This window comes from Schistocerca americana, chromosome 2 (assembly GCF_021461395.2).
Source record: "Schistocerca americana isolate TAMUIC-IGC-003095 chromosome 2, iqSchAmer2.1, whole genome shotgun sequence".
Classification (NCBI taxonomy): domain Eukaryota; kingdom Metazoa; phylum Arthropoda; class Insecta; order Orthoptera; family Acrididae; genus Schistocerca; species Schistocerca americana.
The window spans coordinates 184,520,856-184,543,572 of NC_060120.1; the positions used below are offsets into that span (position 1 = coordinate 184,520,856).

General features: G+C 46.8%; 1 protein-coding gene across 1 annotated transcript in view; it reads right to left on the minus strand.

Moving 5' to 3' along the window:
- Window positions 1–3,486: 3,486 nt before the first annotated feature.
- Window positions 3,487–22,717, minus strand: part of LOC124593862 — a 40,995-nt gene continuing 21,764 nt past the window's right edge. Inside the window, exon 2 of the mRNA XM_047132209.1 lies at window positions 3,487–3,711. Coding sequence (XP_046988165.1) covers window positions 3,487–3,711 — 225 coding nt within the window. The remainder of the gene's footprint in view (window positions 3,712–22,717) is intronic.

The following is a 22,717-nucleotide window of genomic DNA, read 5'->3' on the forward strand; positions in this document are numbered from 1 at the left end:
TTCGTAGAAAAAGTTGTAAGTAAGTCCATTGTGATCTATTATTTACAAATTTTTAACATGAACATGTGATAACTCAAATCTACGCTCACTTGGATTAGGACTGTCTTCCGCCGACCCTTTGAATTAGTCAGCAAGTACATTCACTGATCGGCCACAAAGTTACGACCACCTATCTATTAGCCGGTATGTCCACCTTTGGCAGGGATAACAGAGGCGACGCGTCGTGGCATGAAAGCAATGAGGCCTTGGTACGTCGCTTGATGGAGCTGGCACCGCATCTACTCACACAAGTTACCTAATTGCTGCGTAAATACCGGGGGGGGGGAGGGAGGGGGAGGGGACGAGCTGTGACTCCACGTTCAACAACATCGCAGATGTCTTCGATCGGTTTCAGATCTGGCAAGTTAGCGGGGCAGCACATCAAACGGAACTCACCACTGTGTCCCTCGAACCACTCCATCGCACTCCTGGCGTTGTGTCATGGCGCATTATCTTGCTGAAAAATACCACTGCCATAGGGAAACATGATCGTTATGAAGGGGTACGATATTCCTTGGCCGTCATGGTGGATTGCACGGGCTCGATTGGAGTCTTGGATGCCCGCGTGACTGTTCCACAGAACATAAATGGAGCAGTTGCGAGCTTGTCCCTGTACCGCAGTGCAGGTGCCAAGGAGCTGTTCCCCTGGAAGACGGTGGACCCGCCCCTTCCAATCGGCATGAGGAAGAAGGTATCAGACCATGCAACGTGGTGCCACTACGCTAACGTCCATTGCCGATGCTCCAAAGCCCATTTCAGTCGTAGTTGCTGATGTCGTGGTGTTAACACTGGCACGTGCATGGGTCATCAGCTACAGACGCCCATCGTTAGGAGCATTCGGTGCGCTGCATGTTCAGACATACTTGCACTCTGCCCAGCATCCCAAGCATCCAAGCCGGCCGCTGTGGGCGAACGGTTCTAGGCCCTTCAGTCCGGAACTGCCCTGCTGCTACGGTCGCAGGTTCGAATCCTGCCTCGGACATGGGTGTGGGTGATGTCCTTAGGCTAGTTAGGGTTAAGTAGTTGTAAGTCTAGGGGACTGATGACCTCAGATGTTAAGTCCCATAGTGCTTAGAGCCATTTTGAACCAGCATCGAAGTCTGAAGTTAGTTCCTCCATAGTTCGCCGCCTGTCCTGTTTTACCAGTCTACCTATCTACGATGTCCAACTTCTGCAATGAGGGGTGGTCGCCCAACCCCACGACGCGACGTGTGGATGTGGTTAAAAAATGGTTCAAATGGCTCTGAGCACTATGGGACTTAACATCCGTGGTCATCAGTCCCCTAGAACTTAGAACTACTTAAACCTAAGTAACGTAAGGACATCACACACGTCCATGCCCGAGGCAGGATTCGAACCTGCGACCGTAGCGGTCACGCGGTTCCAGACTGAAGCGCTTAGAACCACGGCCTGTGGATGTGGTTTCACCTTGGTTTCGTCACGTGTTGAAGACACTCGCCACAGCACTCCTCGAACACCGAACACGTTGTACAGTTTCCGAAATGCTCGTGCCTGGCCTCCAGGGCAACACAATCTCTCGGTCAAAGACAGATGGCGCCATCCACATTCAACACCCGGGCAGCACGCTCACTGATACGAGGGTCACTCCAAAAGAAATGCACACATTTTTTGTAAAAATACAGTTTTCATTCTGAATGAGTGAAAGTTTTACAGTGTGTAGATACATCCTTCCCGCTTGTTTTCAAACTTAGTTCAACCTGTTCCTGTGAGAGGCGCCGTCACAGCATGTCTTCAAGATGGCTGCGACACTTGACGTTCGTCAGAAGCAACGTGCTGTCTTAGAATTCCTGTGCTGTGAAAACGTGACAGTGGGAAACATCCACGAGAGGTTGAAAACGGTGTATGGAGATGCTGCTGTCGATCGCAGTACAGTTTGTCGGTGGGCAAGCAGTTTATGTGATGAAAGCGGGCACGGTAATATTGAGGATTGATGACTGCTGACAGATGCATCACAGTGTCACCCTACGTTGGGGTAGGGGATGGTGGTGGTGGTGGTGGTTAGTGTTTAACGTCCCGTCGACAACGAGGTCATTAGAGACGGAGCGCAAGCTCGGGTTAGGGAAGGATTGGGAAGGAAATCGGCCGTGCCCTTTCAAAGGAACCATCCCGGCATTTGCCTGAAACGATTGATGGAAATCACGGAAAACCTAAATCAGGATGGCCGGAGACGGGATTGAACCGTCGTCCTCCCGAATGCGGGGGTAGGGGAAGGAAGTGTTTGCAGAATACTGAAAGTGTTGGCGTTAAAAAAGAAACAAGAAAAACGGTATGCAGCGAACTTTTGGAACAGTACGAGAATGGTGGAGATGAATTTCTTGGAAGAATTGTGACAGGTGATGAAATATGGCTGCATCATTTTTCACCAGAGACGAAGAGGCAATCAATGGAGTGGCATCATGCAAATTCACCCAAGAAAATTTCAAAACCATACCTTCCGCTGGAAAAGTTGTGGCTGCGGTGTTTTTCGATTCCGAAGGACTCTTGCTTGTGGACATCATGCCAAGTGGAACCACCGTAAACTCTGATGCATATGTGACGACACTGAAGAAACTTCAAGCTCGACCGAGTCGTGTTCGACCACATCGGCAAAAGCAGGACGTTTTCCTGTTGCACGACAATGTACGGCCACGTGTCAGTCAAAAAATCATGGAAGCGATCACAAAACTCGGATGGACAACAGTGAAACACCCGCCTTACAGTCCTGACTATCATCTCTTTGGGAAACTGAAAGACTCTCGTCGTGGAACAAGGTTTGAAGATGATGACTCCCTTGTGCACTCTGCCAAACAGTGTCTCCAACATGTTGGTCCAGATTTTTACCGTGCGGGTATACAGGCGCTGGTTCCAAGATGGCGTAAGGTAGTTGAGAGGGATCGAAATTATGTGGAGAAATGTAAATATTGTTTCTAAAGGATGTATCTACACACTGCAAAACTTTCAAACATGTAGAATAAAAAGATGGATTTAAAAAAAAATAGTGTGCATTTCTTTTGGAGTGACCCTCGTACTAGATGCATCGTGTGTGTGTGTGTGTGTGTGTGTGTGTGTGCGTGTGTGTGTCTGAATAGTAGCCATTCCTCGCCAGGTGACGCTGTTACTGCCTGAATGTATTTGTATCCATAGGAGGTCGCTGGTAATACTGTTACGCCTGATCAGTGTATAACGATATAGCTCGCTGCACCCGAAGAAGACGGCTTGTTAGGTCGCTGAATTACCGTGGAGAAATATGGGATCAACGACTCGGCTAAACACCCGAAAGCGGGTCATTAGCAAAAACGACAGTCGAGAAACACAAGTTTGTGTTGCGAAATGAGTGAGGCAGGGTTACATATTGTCTAACTGGTACTTAAAGAAGCAATCAAGGAAGTGAAATAAAATTGTGGAAGAGAAACAGAAATGCAGGCTTACAGTGCAGTGTTTCGCCGCTCACCTGTTCTCTGGCAACCAGAGCTGCTGCATCAGGCTGAACACTTTGCAGTAGGGCCCTTGCTTCCAGACAGAAGTGTTCTGCAAGTCCTTCCCCGTCACGTCAAACAAATCGTGTATGATCACGTCGGGCACAGAGTTGCGCCCTTTAGCGTGCTCCAACTTTTCCGGACACGCATCACAAGCGATTATCTTCGTGCCATCAGGGACCCGCGGCGCCAAGAACTGTGAGCATAAAACAGTAACATTACTCAGGTCTTCACATCTACATCTACATAGACGCCACCTTACAGTGAGTGGTGGAGGGTACTTTGTGTATCAGTGCACTTCCCTCTTTTTCCTGTTCCATTCGCGTATGGTCCACGGGAAGAACGACTGTCAATAAGCCTCCGTATGGACTCGAATCACTCTCATTTGATCATCATAAGCCGGCCGCAGTGGCCGAGCGGTTCTAGGCGCTACAGTCTGGAACCGCGCGTCCGCTACGGTCGCAGGTTCGAATCCTGCCTCGGGCATCGATGTGTGTGATGTCCTTAGGTTAGTTAGGTTTAAGTAGTTCTAAGTTCTAGGGGAGTGATGACCTCAGATATTAAGACCCATAGTGCTCAGAGCCATTTGAACCATTTTTTTTCTCTTCATGATTTTTCCGCGAGATTAACGCAGGAAGAGGCGATATATTGGTTGACACTTCTAGGAACGTGCTCTCTCGGGACTTTAACAGTAGACCATCACGTGACGCACAACGCCTCTTTTGTAGCATTTGCCACTGGAGCTGGCTGAACACCTCTGTGACACTTTCGCGCTTAAGAAACGAACCTGTAACTAAACATGCTGCTCTTCTTTGGAGTTTCTATATTTCCTCTGTCAGTTCTATCTGGAACGGATCCCGCACTGTCGAGTAATATTCAAGTACTGGTCGAACGAGTGTTTTGTAAACTACTTGCTTTGTCGATGGACCACATTTTTTGAGAACTTTTCTAATGAATCTCAGTCTGATACCTGCCTTACCCATGATTAATTTTATATCGTCGTTTAATTTCAAATGGCTCCATGCACATACTAGATATTTTATGGAAGTAATTGCTTCCAGTGATTGTTCTGCAATTGTGTAATCGTCCAACAGAGGGTCTTATGTCTACGTATTCTCAATACGTTACATGTGTTTATGTTGAGGATCAATGGCCTTCCCTGCAACAAGCGTCGATCCTCTGCATGCCTTTCTGCTGCAATTACCTAGGGAGCCGACTTCTTTGTATACAACTGTGGTGTCACCGCCAGACACCACACTTGCTAGGTGGTAGCCTTTAAATCAGCCCCGGTCCGTTAGTATACGTCGGACCCGCGTGTCGCCACTGTCAGTGATAGCAGACCGAGCGCCACCACACGGCAGGTCTAGAGAGACGTACTAGCACTCGCCCCAGTTGTACAGCCGACTTTGCAAGGAAAGGTTCACTGACAACTACGCTCTCATTTGCCGAGACGATAGTTAGCTTAGCCTTCAGCTACATTTGCTACGACCTAGCAAGGCGCCGTATTCAATTGATAATTAATATTATGGAGCATGTACCGTAACGAGAGATGTTCTACAATTGTGGATTAAAGTTAAGTATTACATCATCTACGTACTTTATTTGCAATTCTCAAGATATTGTCCTGTTCCAGACCTCACGCCAGTCAGCGTGTAATTAAACGCTCGCATTTCGGCCTCCTCCTGAAAAACAGTGTTGGCTCTTCTGCCAACACTACATATTGGCGACGAGCTAAATCGCGTTTGTACCAATTGATCTTGCCTAAATTACTTGTGTCATGGCTTCGCCACAATCTCCAGATGTACTGTCCGAATTTTATTGCTTGCAGAATCAGCAGACGCAGGCGTTATTGGATGCCCTTGGACAGCTCGTCCAGGGTCAACGTGCACTGCAAAACGATGCGGCAGCCGCCGCTCCACCACTACCGCAGCCACAACATGCTGTTGCACCACCTTTTTGTCCGTCTGATGCGGCACTGGAAAGCTGGACGGAGTGGTCACGCCAATTTGGATCCCATCTCGCCACCTACAGAATTCAAGGTAACGAGCGGCAGCCTTTTTTGTTCGCATGTGTAGCTGTGATAGTGAAATTTTTTCCCCGACGCGACGTAGCAACTCTGTCCTACGACGAAATTTTGTCGGCATTAGATGCATATTTCAAGGAATCAGTCAATGTAGTTGCAAAAAGGTATACGTTCTTTCGTACAAAACGTACGGCCGGTCAAACTAATCGGGAGTGGGTTGCAACTTTGCAAGGCCTTACTCGGGATTGTGCTTTTGAGTGTGAATGTGGACTCCCTTATTCAGATACTATGGTGCGTGATGCAATTGCACAGAACGTTTCTGATGTTCGTATAAGGGAACAGATTTTGAAGCTAGTCAATCCCTCCCTTCAACAAGTGATAGACATATTGGATAGGCAAGACACACTTGACTTTGCTCAGGAATCATTTGAAACTTTGCCAGCCGTGTGTCACGTTAACCGGCCCGCCGGGCGCGCTGCTCGGAACTGTAAACAGCCCTCGCGCCCGTCCGCGCAGCCACGTGTGCCGCGTAAGCAGGCAAACGCAGTGCTAAAGTCATGCCCGCGGTGTGCTACTAGACATACGCGTGAGAATTGCCCGTCACGCCAAGCTATTTGCTTTTTCTGTAATAAAAAAGGACATGTTCAGAGTGTTTGCCAGAAAAAGCTCAGATCGGACATTCACAACCATTCCAGGCCCTTTGCTTCGCGGCGGAATCGGAATCGAACCAAGAATACTCAGGCTCGTGAACCTTTGCCCATGGACATTCATGTAGTTAATTCCACTCCGCCCAGTGCCACTCTCTCTAACAGTGACTGTGTTCGTCCCACACATAGTGTGCGTCGTCGTCGACGGAAATCCCATCAAGTCGCGGGTGCTTTTGTACCAGAGTCAGTTCACGTTGCACGAGACAGCCGCTCTTGTCATCAGCAGGACAATAAACTTTTTGTAGACTTGGACATTACCGGCAAGGTGATTCCATTCCAGCTCGATATCGGAGCTGCAGTTTCATTGATCAATCACGAAGCGTACAAATAGCTGGGCACACCTCCATTGCGTGCCGCAAATGTTAAGCTAACTACATATTCCGGTCACGGGCTCACAGTGTTAGGACAGTGCAGCCTTCTTGCAACATACAAGGGACAAACAAAACTTGTGTCATTTTACGTTCTTCGTTCTTCTTCTGCAGTGAACTTGTTTGGTTTAGATTTATTTAAGATTTTTAACTTGTCTATCGTAAATCAGGTCCTAGCAGTGAACCAGACTGTGCCTTCAGCCAGTGTTACCTGTCTATGTGCAGAATTTGCAGATATTTTTGCACCGGGCCTTGGTTGCGCTAAGAACTATAAAGCACATTTGGAACTGAAAGTCAATGCGCAACCGAAATTTTTCAGAGCGCGCAATGTTCCCCACGCATTGCGTGATGAGGTCGCAACGACATTAAATGATTTGGAGTCACAAGGTGTGATTGAATGTGCGCAATGCCTCTTTCATTTCAGCTCCGCTTCATCGCTTACGCCGTACAGGTGTTCCGTTCGTCTGGACGACGGAATGCGAACGCGTTTTCGCCGGTTGAAATCGGCGTTGCTTTCTAATACTTGCCTTACGCCATTCGATCCCCAGAAACCCCTTTTATTGATGGTAGATGCATCGGATTTCGGGATCGGTGCTGTGCTTGCGCACAAAGATGGCTCGCACGATCGCCCTATTGCCTTTGCGTCCAAATTGCTCTCGTCTGCGCAAAGACGTTATTCACAGATCGAGAAAGAAGCTTTTGCCCTCGTATTTGGTGTTACAAAGTTTCATGATTTCTTGTATGGTCGTCACTTTACCATTATCACAGACCACAAACCTTTGACGTCGCTTTTTCATCCGAACAAGCCTGTACCTCCACGTACGGCGCAGAAATTTATTCGCTGGTCTATTTTCCTCTCGCAGTACCGCTACGATATCTTGTATCGGTACACTGCTAAGCACGGAAACGCCGATGCGTTGTCCCGTTTGCCTGTTGCTGAGGATAGAGCATTCGATTCTTTCGAACTTGCTTGCATGTTCATTGATGCGGAAACCGATGACGTGGTTGAATCGTTTCCGATTGATTTTCGTCGTGTAGCTACAGCCACAGCTGCTGACCCTGCCCTTGCTACCGTTTTGCGTTTTGTTGCTACGCAATGGCCCTTGTCGAAATCACGGATCGAGGATCCGTTGGTTCGCTGATTTTTTGCTCACAAGGAGAGACTTTTTGTACGACGTGGTGTTTTGCTGTTGCGTTGTGATAATGATCAGTCTCGGGTCGTGGTCCCACGTTCGTTACAGTCCTCTGTCTTACGGCTTCTCCACCAAGGACATTGGGGTATAGTGCGCACGAAACAACTTGCTTGTCAGCACTGTACTTGGTTCGGAATCGATGCTGCGATTACGAATATGTGCTCTTCTTCCATGGCGTGTGCCGAACAACGATCCGCACCACCGCGGAAATTCTTTGCATGGCCGAAAGCCACTTCCCCTTGGCAACGCTTACACATCGATTTTGCTGGTCCATTCTGGAATGCTCGATGGTTGGTTGTAGTCGATTCTTTCAGTAATTTTCCTTTTGTTGTCCGACTGTCTTCCACGACGTCAACTGCTACTATCCAAGCGTTATCCGCTATCTTTTGTATTGAAGGTCTTCCACAGACTATTGTTCCCGACAATGGCCCACAATTCACGTCCGCAGAATTTCAGTCATTCTGCAAGGCCAATGGTATTCAACATCTGACATCCGCGCCGTTTTCGCCTCAGTCCAACGGTGCCGCTGAACGATTGGTCCGGACCTTCAAGTCACAGATGTTGAAGTTGAAAGAGTCACATTCTCGGGAGGACGTGTTGTTGCTCTTTTTGTCTTCGTATCGCTCTCAGCCCCAATATGGTCGCTCGCCGGCTGAGTTGCTCCACGGTCGTCCTCATCGAACCTTGATGTCTTTGCTACATCCGCCGCATCAGGTTCCTGTGCAGCGGCAGCAACCTGCTTTTGCTCCAGGCGACGTTGTATACAATCGCAACTATCGAGGTTCACGGCGTTGGCTCGCAGGGCGCATTCTTCGCTGCCTCGGCCGCGCTATGTATTTGGTTTTGGGGGCCTCTGGTGAGGTGCGCCTGCATCTCAATCGGCTGCGCCTCTGTCGTCGCACGGGATCTGCCGCTCCCCGTCTGCTTTCAGCGACGGTGCCGTCCGGTCAGCGCCCTGGGGACCCATCTACTGGCTCGCCTCATCCCCAGGTGTTACCGATGCTGCCTTCCATTTTGCCCCGTGGCGACGCGCCGCCGCCGCCGCCGCCGCCGCCGCCTGTTCTCCCGCCGGCGCCGCCCGCGGTGGACGCTTCGCTGCAGCCGCCAAGCGCCTCCCTGGGTCACGCGCCGCCGATCGCTTCCCGTGACCAGCTGTTCTCCGACATGGACCTCTTGCCCGCTCCGGACCAGATGTCGTCTTCGCCCGTCGGCTGCCCCGCCCCGATGGAGGTCGAATCTTCGGCCCCTCCTGTCTCTTTACGGGCGCATACACCGCATGTTGGCGTGCACCCTGGACTAGGTTTTCAGGCGTTTCCTAGCTCCCCTCGGACCGAATGGCCGGGTGCGGGTGGCACAGCCTCGCCTGTTGTTAGGCTCCCCACCTCGTCGCATAGGTCAACATGGGGTCCTCCCCACGGCGGGCGGAAGCCTTATAACACAACCGTTCGCCGATTTGCGGGGGAGGAATGTAGTGTCACCGCCAGACACCACACTTGCTAGGTGGTAGCCTTTAAATCGGCAGCGGTCCGTTAGTATACGTCGGACCCGCGTGTCGCCACTGTCAGTGATAGCAGACCGAGCGCCACCACACGGCAGGTCTAGAGAGACGTACTAGCACTCGCCCCAGTTGTACAGCCGACTTTGCAAGGAAAGGTTCACTGACAACTACGCTCTCATTTGCCGAGACGATAGTTAGCATAGCCTTCAGCTACATTTGCTACGATCTAGCAAGGCGCCGTATTCAATTGATAATTAATATTATGAAGCATGTACCGTAACGAGAGATGTTCTACAATTGTGGATTAAAGTTAAGTATTACATCATCTACGTACTTTATTTGCAATTCTCAAGATATTGTCCTGTTCCAGACCTCACGCCAGTCAGCGTGTAATTAAACGCGTGCATTTCGGCCTCCTCTAGAAAAACAGTGTTGGCTCTTCTGCCAACACTACAACAACAGCATCGTCCGCGAAATGTCTCATCGAACTATCGAGGTTATCTACTAAACCATCTACGAGGGTAATTCCAAAAGTAAGGTCTCCAATTTTTATTTATAAACACGTAGACCTGTTTATTTCTACAATGGATTACATCAGTTTACAGCTTGAACATTCAGCTATTTTTCGAGATAATCACCATTTCTGAATATGCATTTTTGTAGACGCTGTTGCAATTTTTGTATGCCCATGTCATACCAGCTGGCCGCAATGCTGTTCAAAAAGTTATGAACCTCTTCTTTCACCTCGTCTTCGGAGCTGAATCGCTGGGACCACAATTAACGCTGACAGGTACTGTGAGATTCTGAAAAAACTCAAACGCGCAATTCAGAACCGGAGAAGAGGAATGTTGAACAAGGACGTACACATTCTCCATGACTACGCTCGCCCACACATCGCTCGGCAAACCGTTGCTCTCCTGCAACAGTTTGAGTGGAACATAATCACCCACCCTATAGTTCTCATTTGGCGCCCAGTGACTATCACCTGTTCCCTAGGTTAAAAGAACATTTGGCCGGAAAGCGACTCAGCTCCGACGACGAGGTGAAAGAAGAGGTTCATAACTTTCTGAACAACATGGCGGCCAGCTGGTATGACAGGGGCGTACAAAAACTGCCACAGCGTCTACAAAAATGCATCGACAGAAATGGTGATTATGTCGAAAAGTACACTACTGGCCATTAAAATTGCTACACCAAGAAGTAGTGCAGATGATAAACGGGTATTCATTGGACAAATATATTATACCAGTACTAATATGTCATTACATTTTCACGCAATTTGGGTGCATGGATCCTGAGAAATCAGTACCCAGAACAACCACCTCTGGCGCTAATAACGGCCTTGATACGCCTGGGCATTGAGTCAAACAGAACTTGGATGGCGTGTACAGGTACAGCTTCCCATGCAGGTTCAACACGATACCACAATTCATTAAGAGTAGTGACTGGCGTATTATGAAGAGCCAGTTGCTCGGCCACCATTGACCAGACGTTTTCAATTGGTGAGCGATCTGGAGAATGTGCTGGCCAGGGCAGCAGTCGAACATTTTCTGTATCCAGAAAGGCCCGTACAGGATCTACAACAGGTGGTCGTGCAATATCCTGCTGAAATGTAGGGTTTCGCAGGGATCGAATGGAGGGTAGAGCCACGGGACATAATACATCTGAAATGTAACGTCCATTGTTCAAAGTGCCGTCAGTGCGAACAAGAGGTGACCGAGACGTGTAACCAATGGCACCCCATACCACCACGCCGTGTGATACGCCAGTATGGCGATGACGAATACACACTTCTAATGTGCGTTCATCGCGATGTCGCCAAACACGGATGCGACCATCATGACGCTGTAAACAGAACCTGGATTCATCCGAAAAAATGAGGTTTTGCCATTCGTGCACCCAGGTTCGTCGTAGAGTACTCCATCGCATGCGCTCCTGTCTGTGATGCAGCGTCAAAGGTAACCACAGCCATGGTCTCCGAGCTGATAGTCCATGCTGCTGCAAACGTCGTGCAGATAACTGTCTTGCAAACGTCCCCATCTGTTCACTCAGGGATCGAGACGTGGCTGCACGATCCGTTACAGCCATGCGGATAAGATGCCTGTCATCTCGACTGCTAGTGATACGAGGTCGTTGGGATCCAGCAAGGCGTTCCGTATTACCCTCCTGAACCCAGCGATTCCATATTCTGCTAACAGTCAGTGGATCCTCGACCAACGCGAGCAGCAATGTCGCGATACGATAAACCGCAATCAAAGTCGGAAACGTGATGGTACGCATTTCTCCTCCTTACACGAGTCATCACAACAACGTTTCACCAGGCAACGCCGGTCAACTGCTGTTTTGTGTATGAGAAATCGGTTGGAAACTTTCCTCATGTCAGCACGTTGTAGGTGTCGCCACTGGCGCCAGCCTTGTGTGAATGCTCTGAACAGCTAATGATTTGCATATCACAGCATCTTCTTCCTGTCGGTTAAATTTCGCGTCTGTAGCACGTCATCTTCGAGTTGTAGTAATTTTAATGGCCAGTACTGTAGCTAAACGTTATACTGCAAACTGATGTAAACCACTGTTGAAATAAACAGGTCTATATACTTATAAAAAAGTAGGAGACCTTACTTTTGGGATTACCCTAGTATGTACATGTACGTGGTAAATATTAATGGTCCTATAACACTGCACTGGAGCTTGCCCGAAGTTACTCTCTGTTGAGAATGACATACCGTGTTCTGTTTCCCAAAAACTCTTCAATCCAATCACACAGTTAGTCTGATATTGCGTACTCTCGTACTTTGTTCATTCGGCGACAGTGCGGAGGTGTATCGAATCCTTCCGAAAGCCAAGGAACACGGCATGGTTCAAATGGCTCTGAGCACTATGGGACTTAACATCTGAGCACATCAGTCCGCTAGAACTTAGAACCACTTAAACCTAACTAACCTAAGGACTCACACACACCCATGCCCGAGGCAGGATTCGAACCTGCTACCGTAGCGGTCGCGCGGTTCCAGACTGAAGCGCATAGAACCGCTCGGCCACTCCGGCCGGCGAACACGGCATCTACACGGACGCAGGCGCCTATTGCTTTCTGGGTCTCGTGTACGGACTGAGCGAGCTAGGTTTCACACAACTCTTATTTACGGAATTTTTGTTAGTTCCTACAGAAAAGAGTTTCGGTATCCAAAAATGTCATAATACGCGAACATAAAACGTATTTTGTAAGGTGGCGTTGTTTTACAACTTACAAACCGCGTTGACATCCAATTCGACGTAAGTGAGCCTCTTCAATGATAGAAAAGATAGATTTGTGCTCGTTCATTAAAAACATGTATGTGACCGACATCGTCTAGTACACTTAATTTATTGTATAATGTCTGCATGTTGGGTAATTGGAGAACAAGCAGAGGTGTGAAACTCGTGGAAGAACGGAAGGACACAGGAAGCTCACAGATCCCTTCGGACAACAGGACGGCACAGCCGCTTCCGGTGCTAATCCCGGGACCCGCCCGTGAGCTGGACCACCTGCGAAACGGTAACGCATGTCCAGCGGACAGGCTGAGAAGGCGGCCTGGTCGGACAAAAACACATGGCAGCAGGTATTCGCGTACTTTCCTACGGACATAGAAGGTTCGTTTGAGCAGTTACCAGACAGCGCCAGCCAACAGGCTGTCCTGCGCATGCGCAGCTACGGTGACGTAGGCAGCTAGGTGCCTGCTCTGCTCATACGCCTTTCGTCGCATTTCTGGTGGAATTTCGTGCATAGCGTGACCATGTGCAGCCCTGCGGCATGTTGTGGAGAGGACATACAGAGTTCTACTTAGAGCGATTGTTTTATCATATTCCACACAGATTAAGGATGCAAATAAGGAAGCAGTTCTTTGCAAAATGTCATTTCAAAATTAGAGTCCACAGCTCGAAGTACCATAACATTTTTTATGGGGTGACTTTGACAGTTTTCTTTTTTTAATTCGTACTCTGCAATATTGTTATGTAGCATTTCCTACAGGTTTACATCTACATAGCACTGCAAAAAGCTAGTAGGATGGAATACAAATTTCTTGCAAAAAAAGAAAAGGAACAATTTATTGTGGAGCTTACAATGGCATTCTATAAATTTCAGACGTAAACACAAATTAAGAAATAACTTCAGGCCTAGAGGAAGTACTAGACAAGTGCCTTGTGATCGAAAAACACTTTCACAGAAGGCAGATTTGTAAAATTCTGCTACAGCTGTCATTATATTTGAAAGAAAATATTTAATTCAAAACTACTGACCAAATTTGCCTACTTAGTCAGCTTCAAGTAAATGTTTGCGTATGTTCGTACGTATATAGCATTGCGAGATCGTACAGTGTCATAAAAGGAACAGGACATCAGAGACTACTCCAGCAGCATCGGAATTTCGTAAACCACACTAAAATGCTTCATTCCGCTCTAATTGCACATTTCTATGTCCAGATACACTCTGAAGTACCTAATATTCAGCTTTTCGCGTGGTTTTCGTGAGACCAATTTTCTTGGAGCTCCAGTACTGTATTCTCATGTTTGGTTCTTTATTATGATATAATGTCATTCGTCCCAGAAAATGAAAATTTGCACTTGAAATTGAACTAAGTTGAAAGTAGCCAATAGTGCGGAATGAAGCAATTCGTTTCAAATAAAGTAACTGCCTCAGCGGAAAAAAATTAATAACAGCAAATTTCTCTACAAAACAGACATTAATGGTTGATTGCTAATAACGTGGAAATAATACAAAATCAAAAAATTGAAACTACTAACTTATTTTGGTCTTTCATGGTTATGAGAATGTATATTAATTCACTTGATGGCTCCCGGTCATAGAAATCTGTTTTGATTTAATTTGACGTGGGAGCTGTAAACGAAGAGACCAGCAATATTACGAAGACACAAAACATATACACGGATCACGTGAGGAAGCCTCCCCCCCCCCACTATAACTCAGGGTTCTCTGCGCATGCGCGAAACTGGAAGCTTGGGCGCGCCGGAAAAATTTTTCCGGGTAGCATCTGGCTACTTGCTGCTACTGCTCGTACACCAAACAGCCACGCTTCAAGTAGCCAGAAACGGGAGGAAGGCACTGCTCATACGCGAATTCAGCTCTGCGCATGCGCACGAGCCCGCTTGCAACTGCTCATACGAACCTAAGAATTTCCAGAAACTTCGATCTGGATTCTAAACTGCGATTGGTCAGCGTTCAGAAACGAGCGCCTTCCGGAAAGATGATTCGTCACCCAAATTTAAGGGGGAGAAAGACTTTGAGAAGCGAGAGGAGGAGAGGAGAAAAGCGAGTCGTGACGCGGTCGTGGAACAGGAGAGTCGTCTTGGAGGTCCACGGCAGTCGACGGACGTCTTCGGCTGTAATTACGGTGAAGTAAAATTTTGCTATTATCTCGCTGAGGCGAGAAGTTCTGCGGTTATAGCTTCTGATGATTACGGTGAAAACAAATTTTGTGGTAAGGTCTTATAGGACCAATCTTCTGAGGTCATCGGTCCCTAAGCTTACGCACTATTTAATCTAACTTGAACTAACTTACGCTAAGGACAACACACACACACCCATGCCCGAGGGAGGACTCGAACCTCCGACGGCGGGAGCCGCCCGGGCCATTACGGTGATCTTGCTTATGCACCGGCGTGTGGGAAAGTGAATCTACGTTGATGAATCACGTGTTCTACTCTGCACTGAGGTTTCACACTACTCATTGAGATAGTAGTTCCTTCTTGCTATTTAGTACAACGGGGGATGTCAGTTACTCCGCGCCTAATCACAGATCGCGAGTCCATTACAGGGCAGAGTCAGACAGTTTAAGGGCCAGTATTAATACAGAGAGAACCAGAGATTTGTAATTATTGTTTAGGGTCTTTAAATTATTTTTATGATGAATAAATGTGTTAAAATCACGGCATTTATCCTTTAGTAGATAGTATTTTCCCGTTCCAATTAATCTGGTCTCTTGTGTACATTTTATACATTGTATAACTTATTCGTTAAAAGGGGGACTGGATTTTTATTTTGTCGGCTTATCCTGACATTCTATCGTATCCACAGGATAATATTAGGAAACGGGTAATTTATATAATTAATGAGAATAACGTACTCCTAGTGGGGGACGTATAAGTGTCAGGGCGTTAAAATATCCATTGCGCAAAATATCACTTGTACGTACTCATGGCAAGTCTCCGCCATCAATAGCCAGTAGAAGAAATGGAGGTACGTTAGAAGTTCAAATTTCTACAAAAGAGTGACGTCCGAGAGATAGGCCAGTAACTCGTGCGTCTATTCGACGACGCTTATTGAAAATGGGAATGACTTGCGCATTTTTTCTAATCACTAGGAATGCTTCGCTCCTTTAGATCCTTACGTGCACCGCTGCTAGAAGACGGGCAAGTTCTTTCGCGTAGTCTGTGTAGAACCGAACTGATACCCCGTCAGTTTCAATGTTCTTCAATCTGTTGAGTTTTTCCATCGCTTGGTCATAGGTGCGGCTGCAGATTGTAAAAAAGACCTATGCGAAATGCATGGCAGAACGTACTTCCTATCTACCACATATTTCGGTTTCCTCGAATCCATTCACGTATGAAGTGCGGAAAGAAATACTGCTTCAGCGCCTCTGTGAGCCTTTTATTTAGTCTTGTGTTGTTGGCACGGTCCCTAGGGGAGCGATACACAAGGTGCTGTAGTGCTAAATTCCTCAGTTAGTGCTGGTTCTTGAAAGTTTGTAAGCAAGCTGTCACCGGGTCATTAACGTCTCTTTCCAAGTATTAGTCTATTAAAGCTCTGCAGCATATCAGAGACGCTCTCCTGTGAGTCAAACAAACCTGCGACCTATTTTGCTGCCCTTCTTTGTATTCATTCAATGTCTCTGTGTTACCCCTACACTATACAGATGACACAACAGACCAATATTCCAAAATAAGTCATAAGAGTGTTTTGTAAGTAGTCTCTGTTATAGAGTGATTGCATTTTCCAGTTTCCTGCCAATGGAAAGCATTCTCCCTCCTTCTTCACATACAGTTGAGCCTTGCTGACCATTCAATTTCGCAACCTCGTCCCTCCAAGTATTAGGTTGGTAATACGGGGTGTTCAAAAAGTCTCTCCATAGTGCCGTATGATTGTTAGCCGCGCGTGCCGTATGCCGCAATGAATATACCGAAATGAAGCTCAGTGAAATACAAGTTATTAATTTCTTGAATACTCATTTTTACTTACAAATTTTCACATTAAATTTTGAAAGTGTCCCCCCTGTAGTTGAATACACAATTCAATTCGTCTAATCATATTTCCAAACAGAAGCTGTAACATTTCTTCTGTAACAGAAGCAGTGAAAGTGGATATTGCAGTTTTCAATTCATCGACAGATTTTTGACTGTTATTATAGACTGTTGCTTTCGCTGCACCCCAGAAGAAAAAGTTAGGTGGTGTTAAGTCAGGCGATCGTGGAGGCCAAAGTCCCTGTGAAATTGTGCGATCACCGAAAACATCAGCAAGCAGTGACAGTGAAACTCGAGCTATATGCGCGGTTGCACCATCTTGTTGAAAATAACCGTTCAGTATTTCACTTAACACAGTTTCTCCTATGAATGGGTACAGAATATCACGGCAGTATTGTTGTGCGTTTATTGTTTCGTTGAAAAATATGGGACCCACAATGCGACGTCTAGAAACTGCAATCCAAACTGCTATTTTCACAGAATGAAGTGGTTCCTCATGAATACACAATGGATTTGCAATACTCCACATAAGAGAATTTTGCGAGTTCATGCACCAGGATAAATGAAACCACCTCTCATCAGTGAAAAACGTTTCATTAAGAATATCCCTTCCATTTTGTTCAACGAAATTTTTGAACCATTGACAATAATGCAGTCTCTTGTCACGATCAGTATTTTTCAGTTCTTGCACGACTGTCACTTTGTATGGGAAAAGTTCTAATTTTTTCCTTACAGCTGTGTGGGCCGTTCCGACACTAACATCGACTTCCTGGGCGAGTTTCCTTACTGACATGTTCGGACTCATGGACATTTTATGGAAAATATCGAGTAGTTTATCCTCAGACAAAACGCTAGGACGACCACTTCTCGGTGCATCTGTCACTGAACCCGTACTTCGAAATTTGTTAATCAAATCTCGCACAGTCTCGCGATGTGGGAGTGTTGTCTCCGGGAAAACTGAATTAAACGCTTGACGAACTGAAACAGTGTATTTACCGCCAGCTTTGAACACTTGTTCGACTAAAAACACACTTTCTTCAATGGTTAGCATTTTAGTGACAAAGACGAAACAAACGAACAAAGGAACTAAACTTAAATGTTCAAGTCAACACGTAATGACACACACCAACGATACTACTGACGCTGGCTGAGATAAACGAAACAGTGGAAAGTTGGGAGAGTCCACTTGAAAGGAAGTGACCAAGGCAGGCGAACAATCATAAGGCACGCGCGGCTAACAATCATACGGCACTGCGGAGAGACTTTTTGAACACTCCGTGTAGTCCGTATCGTTTTTCTAAAACTTTAAAAAACACAACAGCTAAAAATAACAGAGAGTTTAGTCATCAACAATATAGTCTCCTTCACTATTTACAACAGTCTGCCAACGCTGGGTGAACTTCTCGGTTACACGACTGTAGAAACCACGCGGTTCTGAGGCGAAGAACTCGTGCAGCGATGTTCGGAGCGCGTTGTCATCCGGAAAGGAAGTTCCTTGAAGGTTGGTCGATAGAGAGCGGAAAAGGTGAAAATCAGGTGACTTCCTAACCCAACTCCTTGCATCTTGGCTTTCTTGAGTCTAGCAGAACGTGGGCAGGCGTTATCGTGGAGTAGCGTCACTTCACGCAGTCTTCCTGGTCGTTGTTCTTGGAGTGCGTCTGCAAGACGTCTCAGTTGTTGATAGTAACGGTCAGCAGTGACGGTTACATATCGGGGAAGCGATTCGTAGTACACCACACGGTCGGTGTTCCACCAGGTGTATGACATTATACACTACTGGCAATTGAAATTGCTAAACCAAGAAGAAATGCAGATCATAAACGGGTATTCATTGGACAAATATATTATTCTAGAACTGACATGTGATTACATTTTCACGCAATTTGGACACAGATCCTGAGAAATCAGTACCCAGAACAACCACCTCTGGCCGTAATAACGGTCTTGAGACGCCTGGGCATTGAGTCAAACAGAGCTTGGATGGCGTGTACAGGTACAGCTGCCAATGCAGCTTCAACACGATACCACAGTTCATCAAGAGTAGTGACTGCTGTATTGTGATGAGCCAGTTGCTCGGCCACCATTGACCAGACGTTTTCAGTTGGTGAGAGATCTGGAGAATGTGTTGGCCAGGGCAGCAGTCGAACATTTTATGTCTTACAGGACCTGCAACATTCGGTCGTGCATTATCCTGCTGAAATGTAGGGTTTCGCAGGGATCGAATGAAGGGTAGAACCACGGGTCTTAACACATCTGAAATGTAACTTCCACTGTTCAAAGTGCCGTAATGCGAACAAGAGGTGACCGAGACGTGTAACCAATGGCACCCCATACCATCACGCCGGGTGGTACGACAGTATGGCGATAACGAATACACGCTTCCAATGTACGTTCACCGAGATGTCGCCAAACACGGATGCGACCATCATGATGCTGTAAACAGAACCTGGATTCATCCGAAAAAATGACGTTTTGCCATTCGTGCACCCAGGTTCGTCGTTGAGTACACCATCCGAGGCGCTCCTGTCTGTGATGCAGCGTCAAGGGTAACTGCAGCCATGGTCTCCGAGCTGATAGTCCATGCTGCTGCAAACGTCGTCGAACTGTTCGTGCAGATGGTTCTTGTCTCGCAAACGTCCCCATCTGTTAACTCAGGGATCTAGACGTGGCTGCACGATCCATTACAGCCATGGGGAAAAGATGCCTGTAGTGTCGACTGCTAGTGTTACGGGGCCGTTGGGATCCAGCACGGCGTTCCGTATTACCCTCCTGAACCCACCGATTCCATATTCTGCTAACAGTCATTGGATCTCGACCAACGTGAGAAGCAATGTCGCGATACGATAAACCGTAATTGCGATAGGCTCCAATCCGACCTTTATCAAAGTCGGAAAAGTGATGGTACGCATTTCTCCTCCTTACACGAGGCATCACAGCAACGTTTCATCACGCAACGCCGGTCAACTGCTGTTTGTGTATGAGAAATCGGTTGGAAACTTTCCTCATGTCAGCACGTTGTAGGTGTCGCTCTGAAAAGCTAATCATTTGCATATCACAGCATCTTCTTCCTGTCGGTTAAATTTCGCGTCTGTAGCACGTCATCTTCGTGGTGTAGCGATTTCAATGGCCAGTAGTGTAATTCGCGGATGCGTGCAGGTCTTAGTACGGATAATTGCTGCTTTGTTTGCTCAATCATTCCTGTCTTTTCCTTGTGTTAGCATAAAGACACCTCTTCGCATCACCAGTAACGACATGGGATAGAAGTGGTCGGTATTGTTCACCAGCCAACTGATGTTGAGGAAGCAGAGATGCACACGTGGTCACCCGGTGTTTTTTGTGATTTTGGCTTAGAGCATAGCGTACCCATACGCACCCTCCCCATTGCATGCAAATATCACATGGTGGTGGAATGATCAGAGTTCACCATATCTGCCAGTTTTCGAGCACACTGACGTGGATCATTGTAGATCAGCTCGTTTAAACCATCATCATCAAACCCCGAAGGTCTTCCTGAACGTGGAGAGTCTCTGAAGTCAAAACGATCATCTTTAAACGAAACAACTATACCGTACTCTACCCAATGGCATTATCCCTATACACGGCGCAAACGTTTATAGCTGACACCACTGCTTATTTATTTTACGAGGGTCACTCCAAAAGAAATGCACACTATTTTTTAAAAATACAGTTTTCATTGTGCATGAGTGAAAGTTTTACAGTGTGTAGATTCATCCTCCCCGCTTGCTTTCAAACTTAGTTCAACCTGTTCCCGCGAGTGGCGCCGTCACAGCATCTCTTCAAGATGCCTGCTACATATGACGTTTGTCAGAAGCAACCTGCTGTCATAGAATTCCTGTGCTGTGAAAACGAGACAGTGGGAAACATAGACAAGAGGTTGAAAAAGGTGTATGGAGATGCTGCTGTCGATCGCAGTACAGTTAGTCGGTGGGCAAGCAGGTTACGTGATGAAAGCTGACACTGTAATATTGAGGACTGTCCTCGCAGCGGCAGGCCTCGTACTGCACACAATGTGCAGAGAGTTAACGAATTGGTGACTGCTGACAGACGCATCACAGTGAACGAGTTGTCACGCTTCGTTGGGATAGGGGAAGGAAGTGTTTGCAGAATACTGAAAGTGTTGGCGTTAAAAAAGGTTTGTCAGGTGGGTTCCCAGCATGTTGACAGTGGCTCACAAAGAAACAAAAGCGAACTTTTGGAACAGTACGAGAATGGTGGAGATGAATTTCTTGGAAGAATTGTGACAGGTGATGAAACGTGGGTCCATCATTTTTCACCAGAGACGAAGAGGCAATCAATGGAGTGGCATTATGCAAATTCACCCAAGAAAAAAAAGATCCAAACCACACCTTCTGCTGGAAAAGTAATGGCTACGCTGTTTTTCGATTCCAGAGGACTCTTGCTTGTGGACATCATGCCAAGTGGAACCACCATAAATTCTGATGCATATGTGACGACACTGAAGAAACTTCAAGCTCGTCTGAGTCGTGTTCGACCACATCGGCAAAAGCAGGATGTTTTGCTGTTGCACGACAATGCACGGCCACATGTCAGTCAAAAAACCATGGAAGCGATCACAAAACTCGGATGCACAACACTGAAACACCCGCCTTACAGTTCTGACCTGGCCCCATGTGACTATCATCTCTTTGGGAAACTGAAAGACTCTCTTCGTGGAACAAGGTTTGAAGATGATGACTCCCTTGTGCACGCTGCCAAACAGTGGCTCCAACAGGTTGGTCCAGAATTTTACCGTGCGGGTATACAGGCGCTGGTTCCAAGATTGCGTAAGGCAGTTGAGAGGGATGGAAATTATGTGGAGAAATGAAGACATTGTTCCTAAAGGATGTATCTACACACTGTACAACTTTCAAACATGTAGAATAAAAGATGGATTTTGCCGGCCGAAGTGGCCGTGCGGTTCTAGGCGCTGCAGTGTGGAACCGCGAGACCACTATGGTCGCAAGTTTGAATCCTGGATGTGTGTGATGTCCTTAGGTTAGTTAGGTTTAACTAGTTCTAAGTTGTAGGGGACTAATGACCTCAGAAGTTGTGTCCCATAGTGCTCAGAGCCATTTGAACCATTTTTTTTGAATAGATGGATTTAAAAAAAGTTGTGTGCCTTTCTTTTGGAGTGACCCTCGTATTTTATGTATCGTATGGCAACAACAGCAAACATTGACAAGTACATAAAGTTTAATTTTACATGTATACCTAGTTAAGTATTTACATATACTTCAGTTTTACTTTTGGCACAGATTGTATACACATTTTTAGATTGAGAAAACTACTAATTAATATTACTGACTACTCTGACTGATATAATTGCAAGTTAAAAAAGGCATATACATTCAATCATAGTTCAACATCTAATGATTGAAGCCAACTAACAGCAGAGGGAGTAGCTTTAATAAAGTCCCTATATGGTCCAGGATACTTCCTCTGAGGAGAGCCTCTAACAATATATTGAGCAGTTTGTTCTTGGGCCCCACAGTCACAGGCTGGAGAATCTCGGAGTCCCCACTTGTGCATCATAGCGTTGCACCTGGCGTGGCCAGTTCTTATTCTGTCCAGCCTTGTCCACTCCCTTCTCTGCAGAAGAAATCCTGGTAGGCTGGCAGTTGGGTCTTGGACACCTCGATGTGCTACTGTTGCAGCATTCCACCTCTTGTGCCACTCTTCTTTAATGCCGTACTTCTTATCGTTCCTTCCATTATGCTACAGTGAATTGCTAGATTTTAAGCGATCTGGGGGAGGGTTGTTTAAGACTGTATGAATTGGGAGGTCTTGTGGGTAGTCGGGTTGGTGTAGTTTCGTCCATTCTCGATCGATTGCTTCTTGGCGTCGTAATTCAGGCGGTGGGATGTTGCTGATTGTATGCAGCCAGGGGATCGGGGCGGATTTTAATGCGCCCGTAATAACCCGAATTGACTCTTTCAGGTGTACGTCCGCCGGCCGAAGTGGCCGTGCGGTTAAAGGCGCTGCAGTCTGGAACCGCAAGACCGCTACGGTCGCAGGTTCGAATCCTGCCTCGGGCGTGGATGTTTGTGATGTCCTTAGGTTAGTTAGGTTTAACTAGTTCTAAGTTCTAGGGGACTAATGACCTCAGAAGTTGAGTCCCATAGTGCTCAGAGCCATTTGAACCATTTTGAGGTGTACGTC